Source organism: Neoarius graeffei, chromosome 11 (genome assembly GCF_027579695.1).
Source record: "Neoarius graeffei isolate fNeoGra1 chromosome 11, fNeoGra1.pri, whole genome shotgun sequence".
Classification (NCBI taxonomy): Eukaryota; Metazoa; Chordata; class Actinopteri; order Siluriformes; family Ariidae; genus Neoarius; species Neoarius graeffei.
Window position 1 is genome coordinate 18,091,766 of NC_083579.1, and position 23,079 is coordinate 18,114,844.

The 23,079-nt window shown below is 39.8% G+C and overlaps 1 protein-coding gene across 1 annotated transcript in view; it reads left to right on the forward strand.

Annotated features, from left to right (window-relative positions):
- xdh (xanthine dehydrogenase) overlaps positions 1 to 23,079 on the forward strand; it is a 121,555-nt gene that overhangs the window by 9,061 nt on the left and 89,415 nt on the right. The window contains exons 4-10 of the mRNA XM_060932908.1: positions 5,230 to 5,338; positions 5,512 to 5,638; positions 5,746 to 5,807; positions 7,596 to 7,667; positions 7,931 to 8,026; positions 8,259 to 8,400; positions 8,620 to 8,712. Coding sequence (XP_060788891.1) covers positions 5,230 to 5,338; positions 5,512 to 5,638; positions 5,746 to 5,807; positions 7,596 to 7,667; positions 7,931 to 8,026; positions 8,259 to 8,400; positions 8,620 to 8,712 — 701 coding nt within the window. The remainder of the gene's footprint in view (positions 1 to 5,229; positions 5,339 to 5,511; positions 5,639 to 5,745; positions 5,808 to 7,595; positions 7,668 to 7,930; positions 8,027 to 8,258; positions 8,401 to 8,619; positions 8,713 to 23,079) is intronic.

The following is a 23,079-nucleotide window of genomic DNA, read 5'->3' on the forward strand; positions in this document are numbered from 1 at the left end:
TAGAGTTTTAGCTGGCAACGGCAGATGGCACGGTGAATTGTGTTCACAGATAATGTTCTCTGGAAATATTCCTGAGCCCATTTTGTGATTTCCAATACAGAAGCATGCCTGTATGTGATGCAGTGCCATCTAATGGCCCGAAGATCATGGGCACCCAGTATGGTTTTCCGGCCTTGACCCTTATGCACAGAAATTCTTCCAGATTCTCTGAATCTTTTGATGATATTATGCACTGTAGATGATGATATGTTCAAACTCTTTGCAATTTTACACTGTCGAACTCCTTTCTGATATTGCTCCACTATTTGTCGGCACAGAATTAGGGGGATTGGTGATCCTCTTCCCATCTTTACTTCTGAGAGCCGCTGCCACTCCAAGATGCTCTTTTTATACCCAGTCATGTTAATGACCTATTGCCAATTGACCTAATGAGTTGCAATTTGGTCCTCCAGCTGTTCCTTTTTTGCAGAGGTGGAAAGTAACGAATTACATTACTCGCGTTACTGTACTTGAGTAGCTTTTTTGTGTACTTATACTTTTTCAAGTAATTTTTAAAGAGTGTACTTTTACTTTTACTTAAGTATGTTTTCTTTTAAGTAGTGTACTTCGGTACATTTTACATCACAACCGTTACTGAGTAAAAAAAATAAATAAATAAAAAATAAAAAAGGCTAAAACGGAGAAGGGGAAATGCGTTCTGGAAATGAATCACGGGAAGGACAGTTGTCGCGCGCGCGAGTCTCACACAGACGATGGCGGACATGCACCGGCGCTTTAGGGGGGGGGGGGCTTCGGGGGGCTCAAGCCCCTGGGCCACAGCCAATCAGGGGCCTTGTAATATTAATAAAATAATAAACTGTCGGAATCGTGGGCCTACATTAATGTACGGATAGAAATAAGGTTAGAAATAAATGAGCGCACAGTAGCCTGCTGTAAGAGCCATGGTGGATGTGGTTCGCGAAACGAACACCCACAACTGTACCAGAATAAAATGTAACAAAATGTAACGTCACGCACGAAAGCGCGCCAGAGACTGCAGACTACAGAGACACAAATTTAGAGGCTTTGAAAGATGAAGCGTTCACATGTTAGCGGGGCGCATAAAAGGAAAAAAAGAGAGAGATGCAGGTAATGATAGAATCGTTGCCTAAAGTCACAGACTTTTTTAAGGTAAGGATCACCAATCTGTTCAGAATATCAGCTACTTATCAGTTATCAGCCTACCAGCAGCTAGGCTATGTGCAGCTAGGCTAGATATGCTATGATCTGTCCAACAGTAAAATAAATCAGTTGTGATTTGAATACGTGTCATGTGATTTGAGTTATAATCCTGTTAGTATAATAGCATATTTCAATGGGGATAATAAAATGTCTAAAACGGCATCTACTGAAGAAATTGATGAAAAGATTGTAGCCTATAATGTTCACAGTTCGGGCAGCAGACAGAGTAAGCATACTGAGGGGAATAGCAATACAAAGCTAGCGCAGATCCACATTTCTCGCTAGCTGTGTTGGGTGTGTTGTTAACCCGTGTGGATTTAAGTGAAATACTTGAGAAGTTCTGTGGTCAAGACAATGTTTTAAGGTAAGGACGCTTGATTATTAATGTTTGCCCGCCGTGGCTTGTTGTTGACGAAAGGCCCACATGATTTTGCCTTATGCAGCTACTGCTAGCGTCATGCTTTGAACTAGGTTAAGCTCATTTGCGCTAAAGGATGGGTTTATTGAAGGACTTTGATGTAGCTAGTTTCTTTTTAAAAAATCGTATGCTCAAAACGGTATGCCCGTGTTCATCATGTTTAACTTTTTTCTTGATGGAGTGCTTGAAATATTGTTGCAAGTGGTATTTCGATGCAGTCATGTCAAAAAGGCAGTTGAATGCACGGTCTTCTTCAAGGAGAAGGAAGACTTGCATGATGCTTGAACATAGATCGGTAAAATAGACCCTAGTAGGACTTGGTTTCATGTATTTCGGTCTGTAGAGTTATGAGTTTGGCTGCTGTCCATGGTGTTTACGTTTCATGTGGCCGCCGAGCCAAGTACCTTCATCATCATCATCATGTTCCCCTGTCAAAAGTTAAACTCTCTAGGGGTGCTTCTGCTGTAGCAGTTGCAGCAGTTGCTCAAAGTTTGATTTGTCCATCATCATACGTCTTATCTGTTGGGTGTCTAAGCCCAGCAGATTTTCCCATTTCGTCCATTTGTAACCATTTTTGTCAAACAGGAGCTGCTTTTGCACTTGGTTATTGCCCATCCGGCAAACGTGAGCAATATATTTTAGTTGTTGTACGTAGCAGGATAGTTTTATATCCTGGGTTCCTGTCAGTTTCCGGAGGTCAGCATTGGACATCTTGTAGCTCCAGTCTATATCTTCATTTGTAGTGTTCTTTTGGTCAGGGGCATTCTTTCGTTTATATCCACCTTTAATCATTTTCCTTAGGAAGCCGTGCCACACTACCTCAATTTTGTGAATTTCACTGGATGATAGTTGCCATGCCTGTGTGCTGTACAGGAGGCGAGATCGAACGCATGCCACTAGGAACTTTATACGGGTTTTTAGTAGTATTCGGTGGTCGGTTAGAACGTGTTTCAGTTCATTCCATTTCATGAATGCAGCACTTATCCTAGCATGCAGGAAGTGTGAGGATTCATCACAGTTGCTGACATTATAACCAAGATATTTAAAGGTGCGGACGTTTTTAATATTAGTGCCACCAAGGGAAATGATACTTGGTTTACATTTGATATCCTCATTGACGTTAAAAGCCATTGTTTCTGTTTTGACATATGATATTTGTAAACCAAAGCGGGTGTAGGTCTTATCATACAACTGAAGAATATTCTGAAGCTCCTCGATGGATCCAGCGAGTATGGCCTGATCATCTGCGTATAGAATCTCTGTTATGCAACCCTCTCCTGATGCTCGTGCTTTCGTATGCATTTCTCTTGTGGATACCTCATTTGGAATGCAATATCTGAACTTGAAGCCTGTATCTGGGTACAGTTTTGATATCTCATGCTGTGCAATCCTGACAGCAAAGTCCATATAGACATTAAAAACTGATGGCGATTCTAGGGCACCTTGTCTTGCAGTGAATGTTTGTTTTCATGCCGCCGAGCTATTTTTATGTATTTTATTTTTTAAAAGGACTTGTCTGTAGGTGTGTGTGTTTTATGTTTACAACACATAGGTCTACATTAGCGCACGCCCGCTTGTGTGGTTATCTCTGGTCATGCCCCTGCGTGAAAGTTACGCAGTATCACTGTCCTGTCCATGGTAATAATCAGAACTGGCTCTGTAATGATAATGCGCGCGTTCTTCTCTCCCTCTGTGGTCGGATGTGTTGAGCAATGTGAGCGTGGGCCTTGCGCAGCTACGCTGAGCCAAATGTAACCTATCGTAGGCTTCTAGGCTAATTACGCGCTTACACTGTAAATGCTTGACACGTATTGCAAATAAAATAAGAGTGTTTTCCTGGCCAACGGTAAGGGTAGGCTTGACAGGTAGCCTATGAGGGGCCTAGCCCCTGGGCCACGGGTGTTGATAAAGTGCCCCTGCGGACATGGAGGAGACCGAGGAACCTGTGGTGGACGACCCTGCAGAAAACGCAATTTCTTCCAGTAATGAAGTGCACCCCTGGCCCTACATACGTGATCACTTCAGCTTCGTAGAGAAAAGGGGTGACAGTTTCATTATGCAATGCAGATTATGTGTGCCCATGAAGACAACCATTGAAGCATACAAAAATTCGACGTCTAATCTGTGCAAGCATGTTGAGGTAAGTATTGTCATTGGCATCATAATCACGGGCGCAGATAGAGGGTGGGACAGGTGGGATTCGTCCCACCCAGATTTAAATTCACCTCGTTCGGTCCCCCCCACTTATAGGGAGGAAAAAACGTCTATGCTGTCTTTCTTTGCATAAGGCAAACCTCACGGAAAAATCAAAAGACTAATTACCATTCGGTTTATTGAGGTGCACAGCAGTGTATACATAGTTGCAACAACTCACATAAAACAAAACAAAGACTGATATTCGGTTGGTTGAGCTGTGCAGACTGCACAGGTTTCGAGCTCGAGCTTGGTTGCTATGGTTACCCACAACAAGTTTGACAGGCATATTGGGGTTGGGGTTGGTTTGCTGGCAGCTTTGTCCCCCCCAGTTTTTTGTCCCCCCCAGTTCAAAAAACGTATCTGCGCCCCTGATCATAATGTTTCCTTTCCATAGTAAAACCGACAATAGGCTGGTTATATTCCAAAAATAGTGGATGGCATTGCTAATGTTGAAGTAGCAACCTGTTGGTACTGTAACATAATGGTAACTAGTCTGTTATTCGGTTGGCTAATCATGCAAGCAAGTTAGCTCGCCAACCTGATGTGATCAGTCCTCCTACCATTCTACATCCAACAGGCCAGAAAGGAATACTAAGCAAAACAAATAATGTTTGAATTGAATTGTTCAATAACACACAGTGCACACAGGCAAGCTACGAGATTTCGGTGCAACATTTCACTTTCATATTTCGTGTACAATGCTTTGTGTGTGGTCAGGGCGATGTAAACGACATGACTGTGTGTATTGACCTTTTTTGTTTGTCTCAGTTTTAATGCAGCATTATCCTAAGCATTCAATTTGATACACTTCCTTTAAATAAAACATCTGGGTTGAAATGTACATATATCCTTGTTTCCTCTTCTTTTTCATTTTTGCACAACACAATGGAGGCAGAAAACACCCATTGTTAAAAGTAACGTTTTACTTTTACTCAAAGTACATTTTAAATGATCTACTTTTTACTTTTACTTGAGTAGATTTTTTGTCTGTTAACTTTACTTGTACTTAAGTAAAATTTCATCAGAGTAACAGTACTTGTACTTGAGTATAATATTTTAGTACTCTTTCCACCTCTGCTTTTTTGTACCTTTCACTTTTTCAGCCTCTTATTGCCCCTGTCCCAACTTTTTTGAGATGTGTTGCTGTCATGAAATTTCAAATGAGCCAATATTTGGCATGAAATTTCAAAATGTCTCACTTTCGACATTTGATATGTTGTCTATGTTCTATTGTGAATACAATATCAGTTTTTGAGATTTGTAAATTATTGCATTCCGTTTTTATTTACAATTTGTACTTTGTCCCAACGTTTTTGGAATCGGGGTTGTATATAGTAGAGATAAATTACATCCAGTACATAAAAAAAAGCACATCCTTGATTGCCCTGTCACAGTCACCAGGCCATTAATGCGTGCCTGGCACCACTTTGCTCAATGCATCTTTGTGCAGTCACTACGGTGGAGGGAATTGGCAGTATAGCCAGCAAACTTCATCCTGTTCAGGTATGAAAAAATTATATATGGTTTTAACATGACTTGTTGCAGTGTGTGTTTTATGTGCCTCATTAGTCTGAAGTTTAAAGTTGGATGGTTCATTATGTAACTGCTTCTCCCATGGCAAACATCCCTGTATCTATATCCAACACTATCCTTTATGCCATGTTGTGTTTGGGCAGGAACGCATTGCTAAGGCTCACGGATCACAGTGCGGTTTCTGCACTCCAGGTCTTGTCATGTCCATGTACGCCCTGCTGAGGAACAACTCCCAGCCTACAATGCAGGACATCGAGGAGGCTTTTCAAGGTAGAATGATGGCCATCATCTGAAAACTTGTTTGCCATTTGTTCATAGTCTTAACACATAATAGTAACACGAATGCAGTTAACTTTTACTGGTGTTCATTCATACAGGTAATCTGTGTCGTTGCACTGGATATAGACCTATACTGGAGGGCTACAAGACCTTCACCAAGGTAATATGAAGCCTAGGGTGATGTTGGAGGTCTGAAGGCACCCGCTACTCAGTGCTGAGTATAGTTACGTGTTATATGGGAATTGTAATAAACAGTAGCAAAATCATAATGATGATAGTTATAGCATTATATAGTGCTTGAACAGGAGTTTCTACAACAAAAACTGTCCAGTGTGGGCACCAAAAAACTAAAATGTTATTCAGAAGAAGAGGAACCAGTGAGATCCAAGCTTGGGGGAAATGGTCATTTACTCAGCAGGACAACTCGAGCAACTCAGGTTACACTAAATATTCAAAAGCATGTGGACCCCAAGCATGTCACCCATATGTGCTTGGTGAATGTCTTATTCCAAAGGCATGGCATTAAAGGGGACACATCACACACTTTTCAATTATTTTATATTATTCCCTGAGATGCTTTTGTAAAATTATTTTAAAAAAAAACACCTTAGTTCTTTTTTTCTCTCCTGCTGTTTATCATAGTGTGAAAACCCTAAAGCAGGGGTGTCAAACCTGATCCATAAAGGGCCTTGTGGCTGCAGGTTTTCATTCCAGCCATGCAGCAGCACACCTGACTTGGCTCATTCAATCAACTGAACTGTCTTCACACAGTCAAATACTTGCAGCCACACCCACCCTTGATTAAAGGGTGGGTGTGTCAGTTGATTGAATAAGCCAAATCAGGGTGCTGCTGCATGGCTGGAATGAAAACCTGCAGCCACACGGCCCTTTATGGATCAGGTTTGACACCCCTGCCCTAAAGGATTAAACAGGCTGATTTTATGGCTGTGTCTTTAAATATTAAACATGTAAATAGCTTCGGTCTGATTGGCTAACATCTTTAAAAAAAATTTTAAATAAAAAAAAAATGTCGGCCATACCCATGGAATTGTTTTTGCTAAGGTTTTAACATTGATATCCAGATGCTTGTGTACATATGAAACAAATATTCCAGAAACTATATATATATAATATTTAAATAACTTGTGTGCTCTAACAGCTAACAGCCTGAAGTTGTGAAAAAGACCCCTCTGGAGTCACCTTGATGCATGGTGGCTAACACATTTATCAAAATCACACAACATGGAGTCACTTATTGCACCAGTACAGTGGTCAGTTCTGATAATAATGTAGCCTGGCAAACTACGTACTGTACATCAAACAACATGTTTTATCAAATTTAGTGTCATGGAAAGAACATTAACGCTAACTGACCGGTTAATGTTACCCGATGGCTTTGACTGGTCATGCAAGCGAACTAAGGTTCAGTCCAAAAGTTAAAATCTATTACAATCTCCAGTACAGCATTTAATGTTTGATTTATTTTTGTTAATATTGAATGTTTTACTTACAGTTTACAGATTGATGGTCACTCCAACAGACTTCTCACAGCTCCATCTTCTTGATTGAGATTGCTATGGGTGGTCATATTCTAATGAATGGGCGGTACCATAAAAATAAAAGGAGATTCAATGTAAGAAGCATGGACTTTTGTAACTGGTCTGTTCTCTCCATCTGTTTCCTTTCTGTTGCTGTACAGACTGGGAAGGTAACAGTCCACTCTGAAAGACCCAGAAGGTCTCCAAGTCACATCAGCAGATCTCAAAAACAACAATAATTAAAAAAAAATGTTTTCCTCTCCATGTCCCCTTTAATATGAAGTTGCCTGCTAACTGGTTCAATCTGCCCAAGAAAGCACCTTCAGGTGCACACTGAATTGAATCGACCCTCAAATGGGAGTAGAATTATGGACACTTGTTAAAGGACATTTTTATCTTTGGTTGACCAGGATGGAGGATGCTGTAGGGCAAAAGGAAAATCCAAAGTCTGTTGCTTGAGCAGTGAAGACACAAAGGAGCAGGTCAGTGTGAGTACAACCAGTGTGAACTGCAAACTACATCAGTTGTAATCTCACTCTGGAGTGATAATCAAGCATGCTTGCTTGTTCCTTGTCTGAGAAACAAGCAAGCATGCCTGAGAAAGTCACATGTTTGTACAGAAATTCATGCCAACATTTCACTTCTTCTCTGATCTGTCCTTGGTGTTGCACAATGCAGAATTTCTTAACTAAACTTCTACTTAACACAAATCTTTTGGTCTAGTCATTTTCAATATGTTTTACAGGGAGATTCAAAACATTCAGTTCAACAACTCTTTGACCTGTCAGAATTTATGCCACTGGACCCAACTCAGGAAATCATTTTCCCTCCAGAACTGATGGTATATTCAGCATGTCAACCACAGTCTGGTTCTACTGCAAAAATTACAACAACAACAATGAACAGTTTAAGCTTTAATATCAGCTTTACATTTAGTCTCAAATTAAATTGAGTTAAAATTGCACATAAAATATTGATTTGATTTGTTTCCGTTAATATTTGTTCACATGTAGCTATAACAAACCAAGGGTCCGTTTTTAAATGAACTATAATTCAAATGTGATGTTCTTCAGAGTCTTTCCCAGCATCTACCACAGCAGCTGAGATTTCTTGGAGAAAGAGTTTTATGGATTCAGCCCAACACCCTGACGGGACTCCTGGAGCTGAAGGCGTTGTATCCTACAGCCAAGTTGGTGGTGGGGAACACTGAAGTTGGTGAGACTTTCAGCTAAAAAGTGTTGCCTCTTTATATTATACAAAAAACATTTATTTTACAGCTGTTGCATCTCCGTTGAATAAATATGAACTGATTGAAATGCAGGATGTCATCTGTCAGTTATTTTACCTTGGAATAACATTTATTTATTTGAATTTGGTAGAAGGAAGTTTTTACTGGTTGATGTTTTTATTTGTTCTTTCTGATCTCCTTTTAAGGTATTGAGATGAAATTCAAGAACTTCCTGTACCCTGTGATCTTAGCACCAACCTACATCCGGGAACTCAACAGCATCCAGTACACTGAGACTGGTAAGTATAACATTTACATAATTGCAGTCATCACTACATGCATGAATTGCATCAAGGACTATGGATTCAATCTATAATTATTCAATCTACACTCGCTGGCCACTTTAATCGGAACTTGTTCTTGATTCTAAGATTTCTTGGCTGGCAGGAGTGGAACCCAATGTGGTCGTCTGCTGTTGCATGCTGAGATGCTTTTCTGCTCACCACGGTTGTAAAGAGTGATGATATGAGTTACTATATCTGTCCTGGCAGCTCAAACCAATCTGGCCATTTTCCTCTAACCTTTCTTATCACAGGCGTGCAAACGGCGCGCTTTTCAGCGCATTCTGCTTTTTCCCCGGCATTTTGGGCGACTTGTGTAATTTGTGCAGATCCGAAGAGTTTTTTTTTTTTTTTTTTTTGGGGGGGGGGGGTTGCTCTCCGGTAATCCACTCTGGTAGTAATAATAGACCCCTTTCCCTGACGTCACCCGAAACCGGAAGTAAACAGACCCTGCGCCATTTTGGAAGACCAACAAACTCGTGATTAGGGGGAAATAACGGCAGTGGTATGTGAACCCACGAGAATAAAGTGGAGTGGGAAACAACTTAAACAAACAAATCTGAGCTGTTTTATTTATGATTTATTGGCCCAACAGTAGACTTGAAAGAAACCTGTGTGAGACTTGGCAAAAAACTGTGGATATAATGGATAAGTCTGTGCATGATCTGCGGACACTTTAAGGTAAGCAAATGCAAGAAACTCAGATTTAAAATATGCTAAAGTGGCCCAAAGTTGATAACTGTATGAGGAGCAAGCCTCCCAGACTTCTACAATTTAATAATAATAATAATTTAGGATGGTTTGGGGCTTGCTCGCTGCTGCCAGGTTGGTTGTTGAGTAGCCTGACTTTTTTTTTTTTCTTGCGTGTGGTATCATTGTTGACGTGAGGTTGTTTTTTGAACATGCCAATGTGGACACGATTTCCCCTGATGAGTTATGACTTCAGACGCGATGCGTGTGTGGAGGTGTGGAGTCCGCGTGATATGTGCGTAAGATAGGCTTCTCATGTGTTTGGAGATCCGCGCTCCAAGACAAGCGCAAGCACACACACCCCCAAGGGAAAAAAAGGGGCCCCCCCGAAAATATCGGCATAGTTCGAACACTGAGTGTAGGCACTGGGTGTAAACAACAAATAGTTTACAATGTCTGGGTAGCAAACAGATGGCAGAATTGGTGTCAGGTCCTCCTTATGTTTCCATTCTCCCTTGCCCCGAGTCTTATCATATGGGTCAAACCCATCAATCACAGCCAGTTTCTCCACATACCGTGCCCTTTCTGCAACTGGTAATGTACTCACATAACCAGAATTATCATCCATCGTGTCACTTTACTCTCGCTCGTACTTTATTTTATACTGTGAGTGCATGTACTTGGTCTTCCAATATGGCGCCTAACAAAATCTCGCTGCGCGGTGACGTCATGTGAAAGGGGTCTATAGACCCGAGTACTGTGCAGACCATACAACGTTTGGTTCCCCCTGGTGGATATATGGAACCATTGACAGCAGAGATAGTAAGATTGACAGTGTAGCTGCTGGCTGCTATTTTAATATTCAACAGCGTTCCGTTACAAACTGCTAGCTGCTACAGTGTCAGTGGATGGAACCGATGGCTAGGCAATCTGGTTGCTAAGGAACGTGACTCCCGGCCTTTTCCTCAGAGAGGTGTGTTCATTTATCAACTTGCTGAATTCCATCTACTAGTGTGTATTTCTTTGGAGCCTCGGTGACTGGGAGTAAACGATCAGCGTTGAAGTGGAAGTCATTTACTCATCTATAATCAAAGCGTAAGTGTTAAAATAATTGTGCATATATTAACTTTGTCTCTCGTAACCTAGCCTCCTTCATCTAACCATATTAGCCATGACCTATCCTTGGGGTAAAAAACACCTGAAAAACGTAATGTTATTTGAGGAGTTGCATGATGACTATATATGTTCTCAACATAGTGTCTACATGGGTTAATGACTATTGTTTTTTGTTCCTAGATAATATTTAAGTGTCGTAATACTGTTCTATACATGCAAGAATTGGTCTTATTAAAGCTTGTGGCTGTCTGGCTTAGTTAAAATGCTAACCGTTAGCACCCGACTAGCTGCTATTTTAGAACATTGAGTGATCAAATGGTAATGTGTAACCCATGTGTGTGTTATGAGTTATTGGTGCATACATCCAAGGCACTACACAAACTTCAGGAAGTGGCAAAGAAAAGGAAGAAAAAGGAGTAAAGATGGACTGACTTTGGGGTGGGGAACTGAAGATGGATTGGGAACTGAATTAATAAATAATAGTAATTAATGTTTTGTTGAAACTGTTGTCTGACTGATATTTTGTGTGTGTGTGTGTGGTGGGGGGTCCGCGTCGCCGCGCTACCTCACTCTTTTTTTGACCATCATGGGTGTGTTTGCGGGCGGCACGGTGGTGTAGTGGTTAGCGCTATCGCCTCACAGCAAGAAGGTCCTGGGTTCGAGCCCCGGGGCCGGCGAGGGCCTTTCTGTGCGGAGTTTGCATGTTCTCCCCGTGTCCGCGTGGGTTTCCTCCGGGTGCTCCGGTTTCCCCCACAGTCCAAAGACATGCAGGTTAGGTTAACTGGTGACTCTAAATTGACCGTAGGTGTGAGTGTGAATGGTTGTCTGTGTCTATGTGTCAGCCCTGTGATGACCTGGCGACTTGTCCAGGGTGTACCCCGCCTTTCGCCCGTAGTCAGCTGGGATAGGCTCCAGCTTGCCTGCGACCCTGTAGAAGGATAAAGCGGCTAGAGATAATGAGATGAGATGAATGAGATGGGTGTGTTTGCATCCCTGTTATCAACAAGGTATTTCTACCACAGAACTGTTGCTCACTCAGTGTTTTTTGTTTTTCGCACCATTCTGTGTAAACTCTAGAGACTGTTGTGTGTGAAAACCCCAGGAGAGCAGCAGTTTCTAAAATACTCAAACCAGTCCATCTGGCACCAACACCCTTGCCACAGTGAAAGTCACAGAGATGGCAATTTTTCCCATTCTGATGTTTGAAGTGAACATTAACTGGAGCTCTTGATTTGTATCTGCATGAGTTTATGCATTGTGCTGCTGTTAAGGGATTGGCTGATTAGATAACTGCATAAAACAGCAGGTGGATGGGTGTTCCTAATAAAGTGGCTGGTGGGTGTATGTAAAGAAATAAGACTTGCATGTAAAACAAAGATCTGTCTTTGTTCAGATATTTCAGCTTGACTGAACTTTTTCCGGTTACAATATGAGATTTGTTGGACCCTATTTTTTCATGATTGTGGCACAGACACAAAAATAGGGCCTAAAATGTAATTTGAGGATAAGGGAAACTCATGCCAAAAGTGTAATGTGGCAATGAAGTGTAATATATGAATACCAGTGCAGTGGTAAAAAGGGATTGGGTTTGAACGAATCACATCCCATCCCCTTTTTAATATTGAGGGCCCGAGCACCGTTCGGTGCGAAGACCCTATTGTTTTTCGAAGGATTCTGATTAGTGATGCAGTGCAGAGCACGCATCATGATTGTTCTTCTATGCGTTTCTTATTTTTATTAGTGATGCAGTGTGCAGAGCACGCATCACTATTGTTCTTCTATGCGTTTCTTATTAGTGATGCAGTGCAGAGCACGCATCACTATTGTTCTACTATGCGTTTCTTATTATTAGTGATGCAGTGCAGAGCACGCATCACTATTGTTCTTCTATGCGTTTCTTATTCTTATTTTTTTTATTATTAGTGATGCAATGCAGAGCACGCATCACTATTGTTCTACTATGAGTTTCTTATTATTATTCTTATTAGTGATGCAGTGCAGAGCACGCATCACTATTGTTCTTCTATGCGTTTCTTATTAGTGATGCAGTGCAGAGCACACATCACTATTGTTCTACTATGCGTTTCTTATTCTTATTAGTGATGCAGTGCAGAGCACGCATCACTATTGTTCTTCTATGCGTTTCTGTTCTTCTATGCGTTTCTTATTTTCTTAAGGCCCGGTCCAACTGCACTTACGGATGCAAAGAGGATGTAAAACGTAAAAAAATCTTTGCCATCCGTTAGAAAACGCTATGCATCCGTTGTGTACTCATTGCATACGTGCTTCATACGCTCTATCCATCGAGCATCCGTCCACTGTGATTTCATCCGCGCAAAAAGTTTTGAGCTGCACAAAACTTTTAGAACGGATGAACTTTCCGCCGTGTACGATGTAAATCCGCGACATATACGAGCAACAAACGTTCTATGTCCGTTATCATCTGTTAAACGTCTGCTGTATCCTCTCTGCATCCTCTGGGCATCCTCGCAACTCACATCCACTGCAGCTGAAAACGGAAAGAGGGAGGAAAGATAAGGTACATGAAACGTCTATTCATGGTTATTAGCACGGAAATAGAAAGGATGTAAGCGTATGCATCTCATATATAAAGTATTCAAAACGGACAAAGCGTTTATATCTGGGATGTATCTCGTATATTTAGGATGTCTGGAGTATGTCTAGAGTATGTAGAAGGACACCTAGCGGACAATCGGTCTGCATCCGATATACATCCACGCAACATCCCCTTTGTTTCCGTTAGGCGTACGTGATGCATCCCCTTCATCCGCTATGCATCCGCTCTTTCTGCTATGCGTCCGCTTCTCAGTTATCACCGGTAACCCCTTCGGAGCTGTCATCCAATTCCATCCGCTTTCATCCGCTACGCTTCCTATGAACATGCATTTAACATCCCCACTATATACTACCCACGTCCGTTCTTTTCCGTTCTGTTTTCGCAAATTTTCGCCAATTTTGTCCATTTCTGGAGCAGATGAAAACGGATAGAGCCACCCCCGAAATTTTGCTCGTCCGCTGTGTCCTTTTTGCATACGTTTTGTGTCCATCGGCCAGTGGGACCGGGCCTTTATTATTAGTGATGCAGTGCAGAGCACGCATCACTATTGTTCTACGATGCGTTTCGTATTATTCTTATTATTAGTGATGCAGTGCAGAGCACGCATCACTATTGTTCTATGCGTTTCTTATTAGTCATGCAGTGCAGAGCACGCATCACTATTGTTCTTCTATGCGTTTCTGATTGTTAGTGATGCAGTGCAGAGCACGCATCACTATTGTTCTTCTATGCGTTTCTTATTAGTGATGCAGTGCAGAGCACGCATCACTATTGTTCTTCTATGCGTTTCTTATTAGTGATGCAGTGCAGAGCACGCATCACTATTGTTCTTCTATGCATTTCTTCTTCTTCTTCTTCTTCTTCTTATTATTATTATTATTAGTGATGCAGTGAAGAGCACGCATCACTATTGTTCTACTATGCGTTTCTTATTATTCTTATTCTTATTATTAGTGATGCAGTGCAGAGCACGCATCACTATTGTTCTATGCGTTTCTTATTAGTGATGCAGTGCAGAGCACGCATCACTATTGTTCTTCTATGCGTTTCTTATTGTTAGTGATGCAGTGCAGAGCACGCATCACTATTGTTCTTCTATGCGTTTCTTATTAGTGATGCAGTGCAGAGCACGCATCACTATTGTTCTTCTATGCGTTTCTTATTAGTGATGCAGTGCAGAGCACGCATCACTATTGTTCTTCTATGCATTTCTTCTTCTTCTTCTTCTTATTATTATTATTATTATTATTAGTGATGCAGTGCAGAGCACGCATCACTATTGTTCTACTATGCGTTTCTTATTATTCTTATTATTAGTGATGCAGTGCAGAGCACGCATCACTATTGTTCTATGCGTTTCTTATTAGTGATGCAGTGCAGAGCACGCATCACTATTGTTCTTCTATGCGTTTCTTATTGTTAGTGATGCAGTGCAGAGCACGCATCACTATTGTTCTTCTATGCGTTTCTTATTAGTGATGCAGTGCAGAGCACGCATCACTATTGTTCTATGCGTTTCTTATTAGTGATGAAGTGCAGAGCACGCATCACTATTGTTCTTCTATGCGTTTCTTATTATTAGTGATGCAGTGCAGAGCACGCATCACTATTGTTCTACTATGCGTTTCTTATTTTTTTTATTAGTGATGCAGTGAAGAGCACGCATCACTATTGTTCTTCTATGCGTTTCTTATTAGTGATGCAGTGCAGAGCACGCATCACTATTGTTATACTATGCGTTTCTTATTATTATTCTTATTAGTGATGCAGTACAGAGCACGCATCACTATTGTTCTATGCGTTTCTGTTCTATGCATTTCTTACTTTCTTATTATTAGTGATGCAGTGCAGAGCACGCATCACTATTGTTCTACTATGCGTTTCTTATTAGTGATGCAGTGCAGGGCACGCATCACTATTGTTCTTCTATGCGTTTCTTCTTCTTCTTCTTCTTCTTATTATTATTATTATTATTATTATTATTAGTGATGCAGTGCAGAGCACGCATCACTATTGTTCTACTATGCGTTTCTTATTTTTTTTATTAGTGATGCACTGCAGAGCACGCATCACTATTGTTCTACTATGCGTTTCTTATTTTTTTTATTAGTGATGCACTGCAGAGCACGCATCACTATTCTTCTATGCGTTTCTTATAAGTGATGCAGTGCAGGGCACGCATCACTATTGTTCTACTACGCGTTTCTTATTTAGTGATGCAGTGCAGGGCACGCATAACTATTGTTCTACTATGCGTTTCTTATTAGTGATGCAGTGCAGGGCACGCATCACTATTGTTCTACTATGCGTTTCTTATTATTATTATTAGTGATGCAGTGCAGAGCATGCATCACTATTGTTCTTCTATGCTTTTCTGTTCAATGCGTTTCTTATTGTCTTATTATTAATGATGCAGTGCAGAGCACGCATCACTATTGTTCTTCTATGCGTTTCTTATTATTAGTGATGCAGTGCAGAGCACGCATCACTATTGTTCTACTATGCGTTTCTTATTATTCTTATTCTTATTAGTGATGCAGTGCAGAGCACGCATCACTATTGTTCGACTATGCGTTTATTATTCTTATTATTAGTGATGCAGTGCAGAGCACGCATCACTATTGTTCTACTATGCGTTTCTGATTAGTGATGCAGTGCAGGGCACGCATCACTATTGTTCTACTATGCGTTTCTTATTATTCTTATTCTTATTAGTGATGCAGTGCAGAGCACGCATCACTATTGTTCTTCTATGCGTTTCTGTTCTTGTATGCGTTTCTTCTTCTTATTATTATTATTATTATTATTATTAGTGATGCAGTGCAGAGCACGCATCACTATTGTTCTACTATGCGTTTCTTATTAGAGATGCAGTGCAGAGCACGCATCACTATTGTTCTTCTATGCGTTTCTTATTATTAGTGATGCAGTGCAGAGCACGCATCACTATTGTTCTACTATGCGTTTTTTATTTTTTTTTATTAGTGATGCAGTGAAGAGCACGCATCACTATTGTTCTTCTATGCGTTTCTTATTATTAGTGATGCAGTGCAGAGCACGCATCACTATTGTTCTACTATGCGTTTCTTATTAGTGATGCAGTGCAGGGCACGCATCACTATTGTTCTACTATGCGTTTCTTATTAATATTCTTATTAGTGATGCAGTGCAGAGCACACATCACTATTGTTCTTCTATGCGTTTCTTATTATTAGTGATGCAGTGCAGAGAACGCATCACTATTGTTCTACTATGCGTTTCTTATTATTCTTATTATTAGTGATGCAGTGCAGAGCACGCATCACTATTGTTCTACTATGCATTTTTTATTAGTGATCCAGTGCAGGGCACGCATCACTATTGTTCTTCTCTGCGTTTCTCTTATTATTATTATTATTATTAGTGATGCAGTGCAGAGCACGCATCACTATTGTTCTACTATGCGTTTCTTATTAGTGATGCAGTGCAGAGCACGCATCACTATTGTTCTTCTACGTGTTTCTGTTCTATGCGTTTCTTACTTTCTTATTATTAGTGATGCAGTCCAGAGCACGCATCACTATTGTTCTACTATGCATTTCTTATTAGTGATGCAGTGCAGGGCACGCATCACTATTGTTCTTCTCTGCGTTTCTCTTATTATTATTATTATTATTAGTGATGCAGTGCAGAGCTCGCATCACTATTGTTCTACTATGCATTTCTTATTAGTGATGCAGTGCAGGGCACGCATCACTATTGTTCTTCTCTGCGTTTCTCTTATTATTATTATTATTATTATTAGTGAAGCAGTGCAGAGCACGCATCACTATTGTTCTTCTATGCGTTTCTTATTAGTGATGCAGTGCAGAGCACGCATCACTATTGTTCTTCTATGTGTTTCTGTTCTATGCGTTTCTTACTTTCTTATTATTAGTGATGCAGTGCAGAGCACGCATCACTATTGTTCTACTATGCGTTTCTTATTAGTGATGCAGTGCAGGGCACGCATCACTATTGTTCTTCTATGCGTTTCTTCTTCTTCTTCTTCTTCTTCTTCTTATTATTATTATTATTATTATTATTAGTGATGCAGTGCAGAGCACGCATCACTATTGTTCTACTATGCGTTTCTTATTTTTTTTATTAGTGATGCACTGCAGAGCACGCATCACTATTCTTCTATGCGTTTCTTATTAGTGATGCAGTGCAGGGCACGCATCACTATTGTTCTACTACGCGTTTCTTATTTAGTGATGCAGTGCAGGGCACGCATAACTATTGTTCTACTATGCATTTCTTATTAGTGATGCAGTGCAGGGCACGCATCACTATTGTTCTACTATGCGTTTTTAATTATTATTATTAGTGATGCAGTGCAGAGCATGCATCACTATTGTTCTTCTATGCTTTTCTGTTCAATGCGTTTCTTATTGTCTTATTATTAATGATGCAGTGCAGAGCACGCATCACTATTGTTCTTCTATGCGTTTCTTATTATTAGTGATGCAGTGCAGAGCACGCATCACTATTGTTCTACTATGCGTTTCTTATTATTCTTATTCTTATTAGTGATGCAGTGCAGAGCACGCATCACTATTGTTCGACTATGCGTTTATTATTCTTATTATTAGTGATGCAGTGCAGAGCACGCATCACTATTGTTCTACTATGCGTTTCTGATTAGTGATGCAGTGCAGGGCACGCATCACTATTGTTCTACTATGCGTTTCTTATTATTCTTATTCTTATTAGTGATGCAGTGCAGAGCACGCATCACTATTGTTCTTCTATGCGTTTCTGTTCTTGTATGCGTTTCTTATTATTATTATTATTATTATTATTATTATTATTAGTGATGCAGTGCAGAGCACGCATCACTATTGTTCTACTATGCGTTTCTTATTAGAGATGCAGTGCAGAGCACGCATCACTATTGTTCTTCTATGCGTTTCTTATTATTAGTGATGCAGTGCAGAGCACGCATCACTATTGTTCTACTATGCGTTTCTTATTAGTGATGCAGTGCAGGGCACGCATCACTATTGTTCTTCTATGCGTTTCTTCTTCTTCTTCTTCTTCTTCTTCTTCTTATTATTATTATTATTAGTGATGCAGTGCAGAGCACGCATCACTATTGTTCTACTATGCGTTTCTTATTTTTTTTATTAGTGATGCACTGCAGAGCACGCATCACTATTCTTCTATGCGTTTCTTATTAGTGATGCAGTGCAGGGCACGCATCACTATTGTTCTACTACGCGTTTCTTATTTAGTGATGCAGTGCAGGGCACGCATAACTATTGTTCTACTATGCGTTTCTTATTAGTGATGCAGTGCAGGGCACGCATCACTATTGTTCTACTATGCGTTTTTAATTATTATTATTAGTGATGCAGTGCAGAGCATGCATCACTATTGTTCTTCTATGCTTTTCTGTTCAATGCGTTTCTTATTGTCTTATTATTAATGATGCAGTGCAGAGCACGCATCACTATTGTTCTTCTATGCGTTTCTTATTATTAGTGATGCAGTGCAGAGCACGCATCACTATTGTTCTACTATGCGTTTCTTATTATTCTTATTCTTATTAGTGATGCAGTGCAGAGCACGCATCACTATTGTTCGACTATGCGTTTATTATTCTTATTATTAGTGATGCAGTGCAGAGCACGCATCACTATTGTTCTACTATGCGTTTCTGATTAGTGATGCAGTGCAGGGCACGCATCACTATTGTTCTACTATGCGTTTCTTATTATTCTTATTCTTATTAGTGATGCAGTGCAGAGCACGCATCACTATTGTTCTTCTATGCGTTTCTGTTCTTGTATGCGTTTCTTATTATTATTATTATTATTATTATTATTATTATTATTAGTGATGCAGTGCAGAGCACGCATCACTATTGTTCTACTATGCGTTTCTTATTAGAGATGCAGTGCAGAGCACGCATCACTATTGTTCTTCTATGCGTTTCTTATTATTAGTGATGCAGTGCAGAGCACGCATCACTATTGTTCTACTATGCGTTTTTTATTTTTTTTATTAGTGATGCAGTGAAGAGCACGCATCACTATTGTTCTTCTATGCGTTTCTTATTATTAGTGATGCAGTGCAGAGCACGCATCACTATTGTTCTACTATGCGTTTCTTATTAGTGATGCAGTGCAGGGCACGCATCACTATTGTTCTACTATGCGTTTCTTATTAATATTCTTATTAGTGATGCAGTGCAGAGCACGCATCACTATTGTTCTTCTATGCGTTTCTTATTATTAGTGATGCAGTGCAGAGAACGCATCACTATTGTTCTACTATGCGTTTCTTATTATTCTTATTATTAGTGATGCAGTGCAGAGCACGCATCACTATTGTTCTACTATGCATTTCTTATTAGTGATGCAGTGCAGGGCACGCATCACTATTGTTCTTCTCTGCGTTTCTCTTATTATTATTATTATTATTAGTGATGCAGTGCAGAGCACGCATCACTATTGTTCTACTATGCGTTTCTTATTATTCTTATTCTTATTATTAGTGATGCAGTGCAGAGCACGCATTACTATTCTATGTGTTTCTTATGAGTGATGCAGTGCAGAGCACGCATCACTGTTGTTCTTCTATGCGTTTCTTATTTAGTGATGCAGTGCAGAGCACGCATCACTATTGTTCTCCTATGCGTTTCTTATTAGTGATGCAGTGCAGAGCACGCATCAATATTGTTCTTCTATGCATTTCTTATTATTAGTGATGCAGTGCAGAGCACGCGTCACTATTGTTATACTATCCGTTTATTTTTTTTATTAGTGATGCAGAGCATGCATCACTATTGTTCTTCTATGCATTTCTTATTAGTGATGCAGTGCAGAGCACGCATCACTATTGTTCTACTATGCGTTTCTTATTATTATTCTTATTAGTGATGCAGTGCAGAGCACGCATCACTATTGTTCTATGCGTTTCTTATTAGTGATGCAGTGCAGAGCATGCATCACTGTTGTTCTTCTATGCGTTTCTTATTGTTAGTGATGCAGTGCAGAGCATGCATCACTATTGTTCTACTATGCGTTCCTTATTATTCTTATTATTAGTGATGCAGTGCAGAGCACGCATCACTATTGTTCTTCTATGCGTTTCTTATTATTAGTGATGCAGTGCAGAGAACGCATCACTATTGTTCTACTATGCGTTTCTTATTATTCTTATTATTAGTGATGCAGTGCAGAGCACGCATCACTATTGTTCTACTATGCATTTCTTATTAGTGATGCAGTGCAGGGCACGCATCACTATTGTTCTTCTCTGCGTTTCTCTTATTATTATTATTATTATTATTAGTGATGCAGTGCAGAGCACGCATCACTATTGTTCTACTATGCGTTTCTTATTATTCTTATTCTTATTATTAGTGATGCAGTGCAGAGCACGCATTACTATTCTATGTGTTTCTTATGAGTGATGCAGTGCAGAGCACGCATCACTGTTGTTCTTCTATGCGTTTCTTATTTAGTGATGCAGTGCAGAGCACGCATCACTATTGTTCTACTATGCGTTTCTTATTAGTGATGCAGTGCAGGGCACGCATCACTATTGTTCTACTATGCGTTTCTTATTTTTTTATTAGTGATGCAGTGCAGAGCACGCATCACTATTGTTCTTCTATGCATTTCTCTTCTTATTCTTATTAGTGATGCAGTGCAGAGCACGCATCACTATTCTTCTATGCGTTTCTGTTCTTCTATGCGTTTCTGTTCTTCTATGCGTTTCTTATTTTCTTATTATTAGTGATGCAGTGCAGAGCATGCATCACTATTGTTCTTCTATGCGTTTCTTATTAGTGATGCAGTGCAGAGCACGCATCACTATTGTTCTTCTATGTGTTTCTGTTCTATGCGTTTCTTATTTTCTTATTATTAGTGATGCAGTGCAGAGCACGCATAACTATTTTTCTTCTATGCGTTTCTTATTATTAGTGATGCAGTGCAGAGCACGCATCACTATTGTTCTACTATGCGTTTCTTATTATTCTTATTATTAGTGATGCAGTGCAGAGCACGCATCACTATTGTTCTACAATGCGTTTATTATTATTCTTATTCTTATTAGTGATGCAGTGCAGAGCACGCATCACTATTGTTCTATGCGTTTCTTCTTATTATTATTATTATTTTTATTAGTGATGCAGTGCAGAGCACGCATCACTATTCTACTATGCGTTTCTTATTCTTATTTTTTTTATTATTAGTGATGCAATGCAGAGCACGCATCACTATTGTTCTAGTATGCGTTTCTTTTTATTATTCTTATTAGTGATGCAGTGCAGAGCATGCATCACTATTGTTCTTCTATGCGTTTCTGTTCTATGCGTTTCTTATTTTCTTATTATTAGTGATGCAGTGTAGAGCACGCATCACTATTGTTCTTCTATGCATTTCTTATTATTAGTGATGCAGTGCAGAGCACGCATCACTATTGTTCTTCTATGCGTTTCTTATTATTAGTGATGCAGTGCAGAGCACGCATCACTATTCTACTATGCGTTTCTTATTATTCTTATTATTAGTGATGCAGTGCAGAGCACGCATCACTATTGTTCTACTATGCGTTTATTATTATTCTTATTCTTATTAGTGATGCAGTGCAGAGCACGCATTACTATTGTTCTTCTCTGCGTTTCTAATTAGTGATGCAGTGCAGAGCACGCATCACTATTGTTCTACTATGCGTTTCTTATTATTATTCTTATTAGTGATGCAGTGCAGAGCACACATCACTATTGTTCTACTATGCGTTCCTTATTATTCTTATTATTAGTGATGCAGTGCAGAGCACGCATCACTATTGTTCTATGCGTTTCTTATTAGTGATGCAGTGCAGAGCATGCATCACTGTTGTTCTTCTATGCGTTTCTTATTGTTAGTGATGCAGTGCAGAGCACGGATCACTATTGTTCTTCGATGCGTTTCTGTTCTTCTATGCATTTCTTATTTTCTTATTATTAGTGATGCAGTGCAGAGCATGCATCACTATTGTTCTACTATGCGTTCCTTATTATTCTTATTATTAGTGATGCAGTGCAGAGCACGCATCACTATTGTTCTTCTATGCGTTTCTTATTATTAGTGATGCAGTGCAGAGCATGCATCACTATTGTTCTACTATGCGTTTCTTATTATTCTTATTATTAGTGATGCAGTGCAGGGCACGCATCACTATTGTTCTATGTGTTTCTTCTTCTCCTTCTTATTATTATTATTAGTGATGCAGTGCAGAGCACGCATCACTATTGTTCTACTATGCGTTTCTTATTATTCTTATTCTTATTATTAGTGATGCAGTGCAGAGCACGCATCACTATTCTATGTGTTTCTTATGAGTGATGCAGTGCAGAGCACACATCACTGTTGTTCTTCTATGCGTTTCTTATTTAGTGATGCAGTGCAGAGCACGCATCACTATTGTTCTACTATGCGTTTCTTCTTATTATTTTTATTAGTGATGCAGTGCAGAGCACGCATCACTATTGTTCTTCTATGCGTTTCTTATTATTAGTGATGCAGTGCAGAGCACGCATCACTATTGTTCTACTATGCATTTCTTATTATTCTTATTATTAGTGATGCAGTGCAGAGCACGCATCACTATTGTTCTACTATGCGTTTCTTATTAGTGATGCAGTGCAGACTACGCATCACTATTGTTCTACTATGCGTTTCTTTTTTTATTAGTGATGCAGTGCAGAGCACGCATCAATATTGTTCTACTATGCGTTTCTTATTTAGTGATGCAGTGCAGAGCACGCATCACTATTGTTCTACTATGCTTTTCTTATTATTATTCTTATTAGTGATGCAGTGCAGAGCACGCATCACTATTGTTCTTCTATGCGTTTCTGTTCTTCTATGCGTTTCTTATTTTCTTATTATTAGTGATGCAGTGCAGAGCATGCATCACTATTG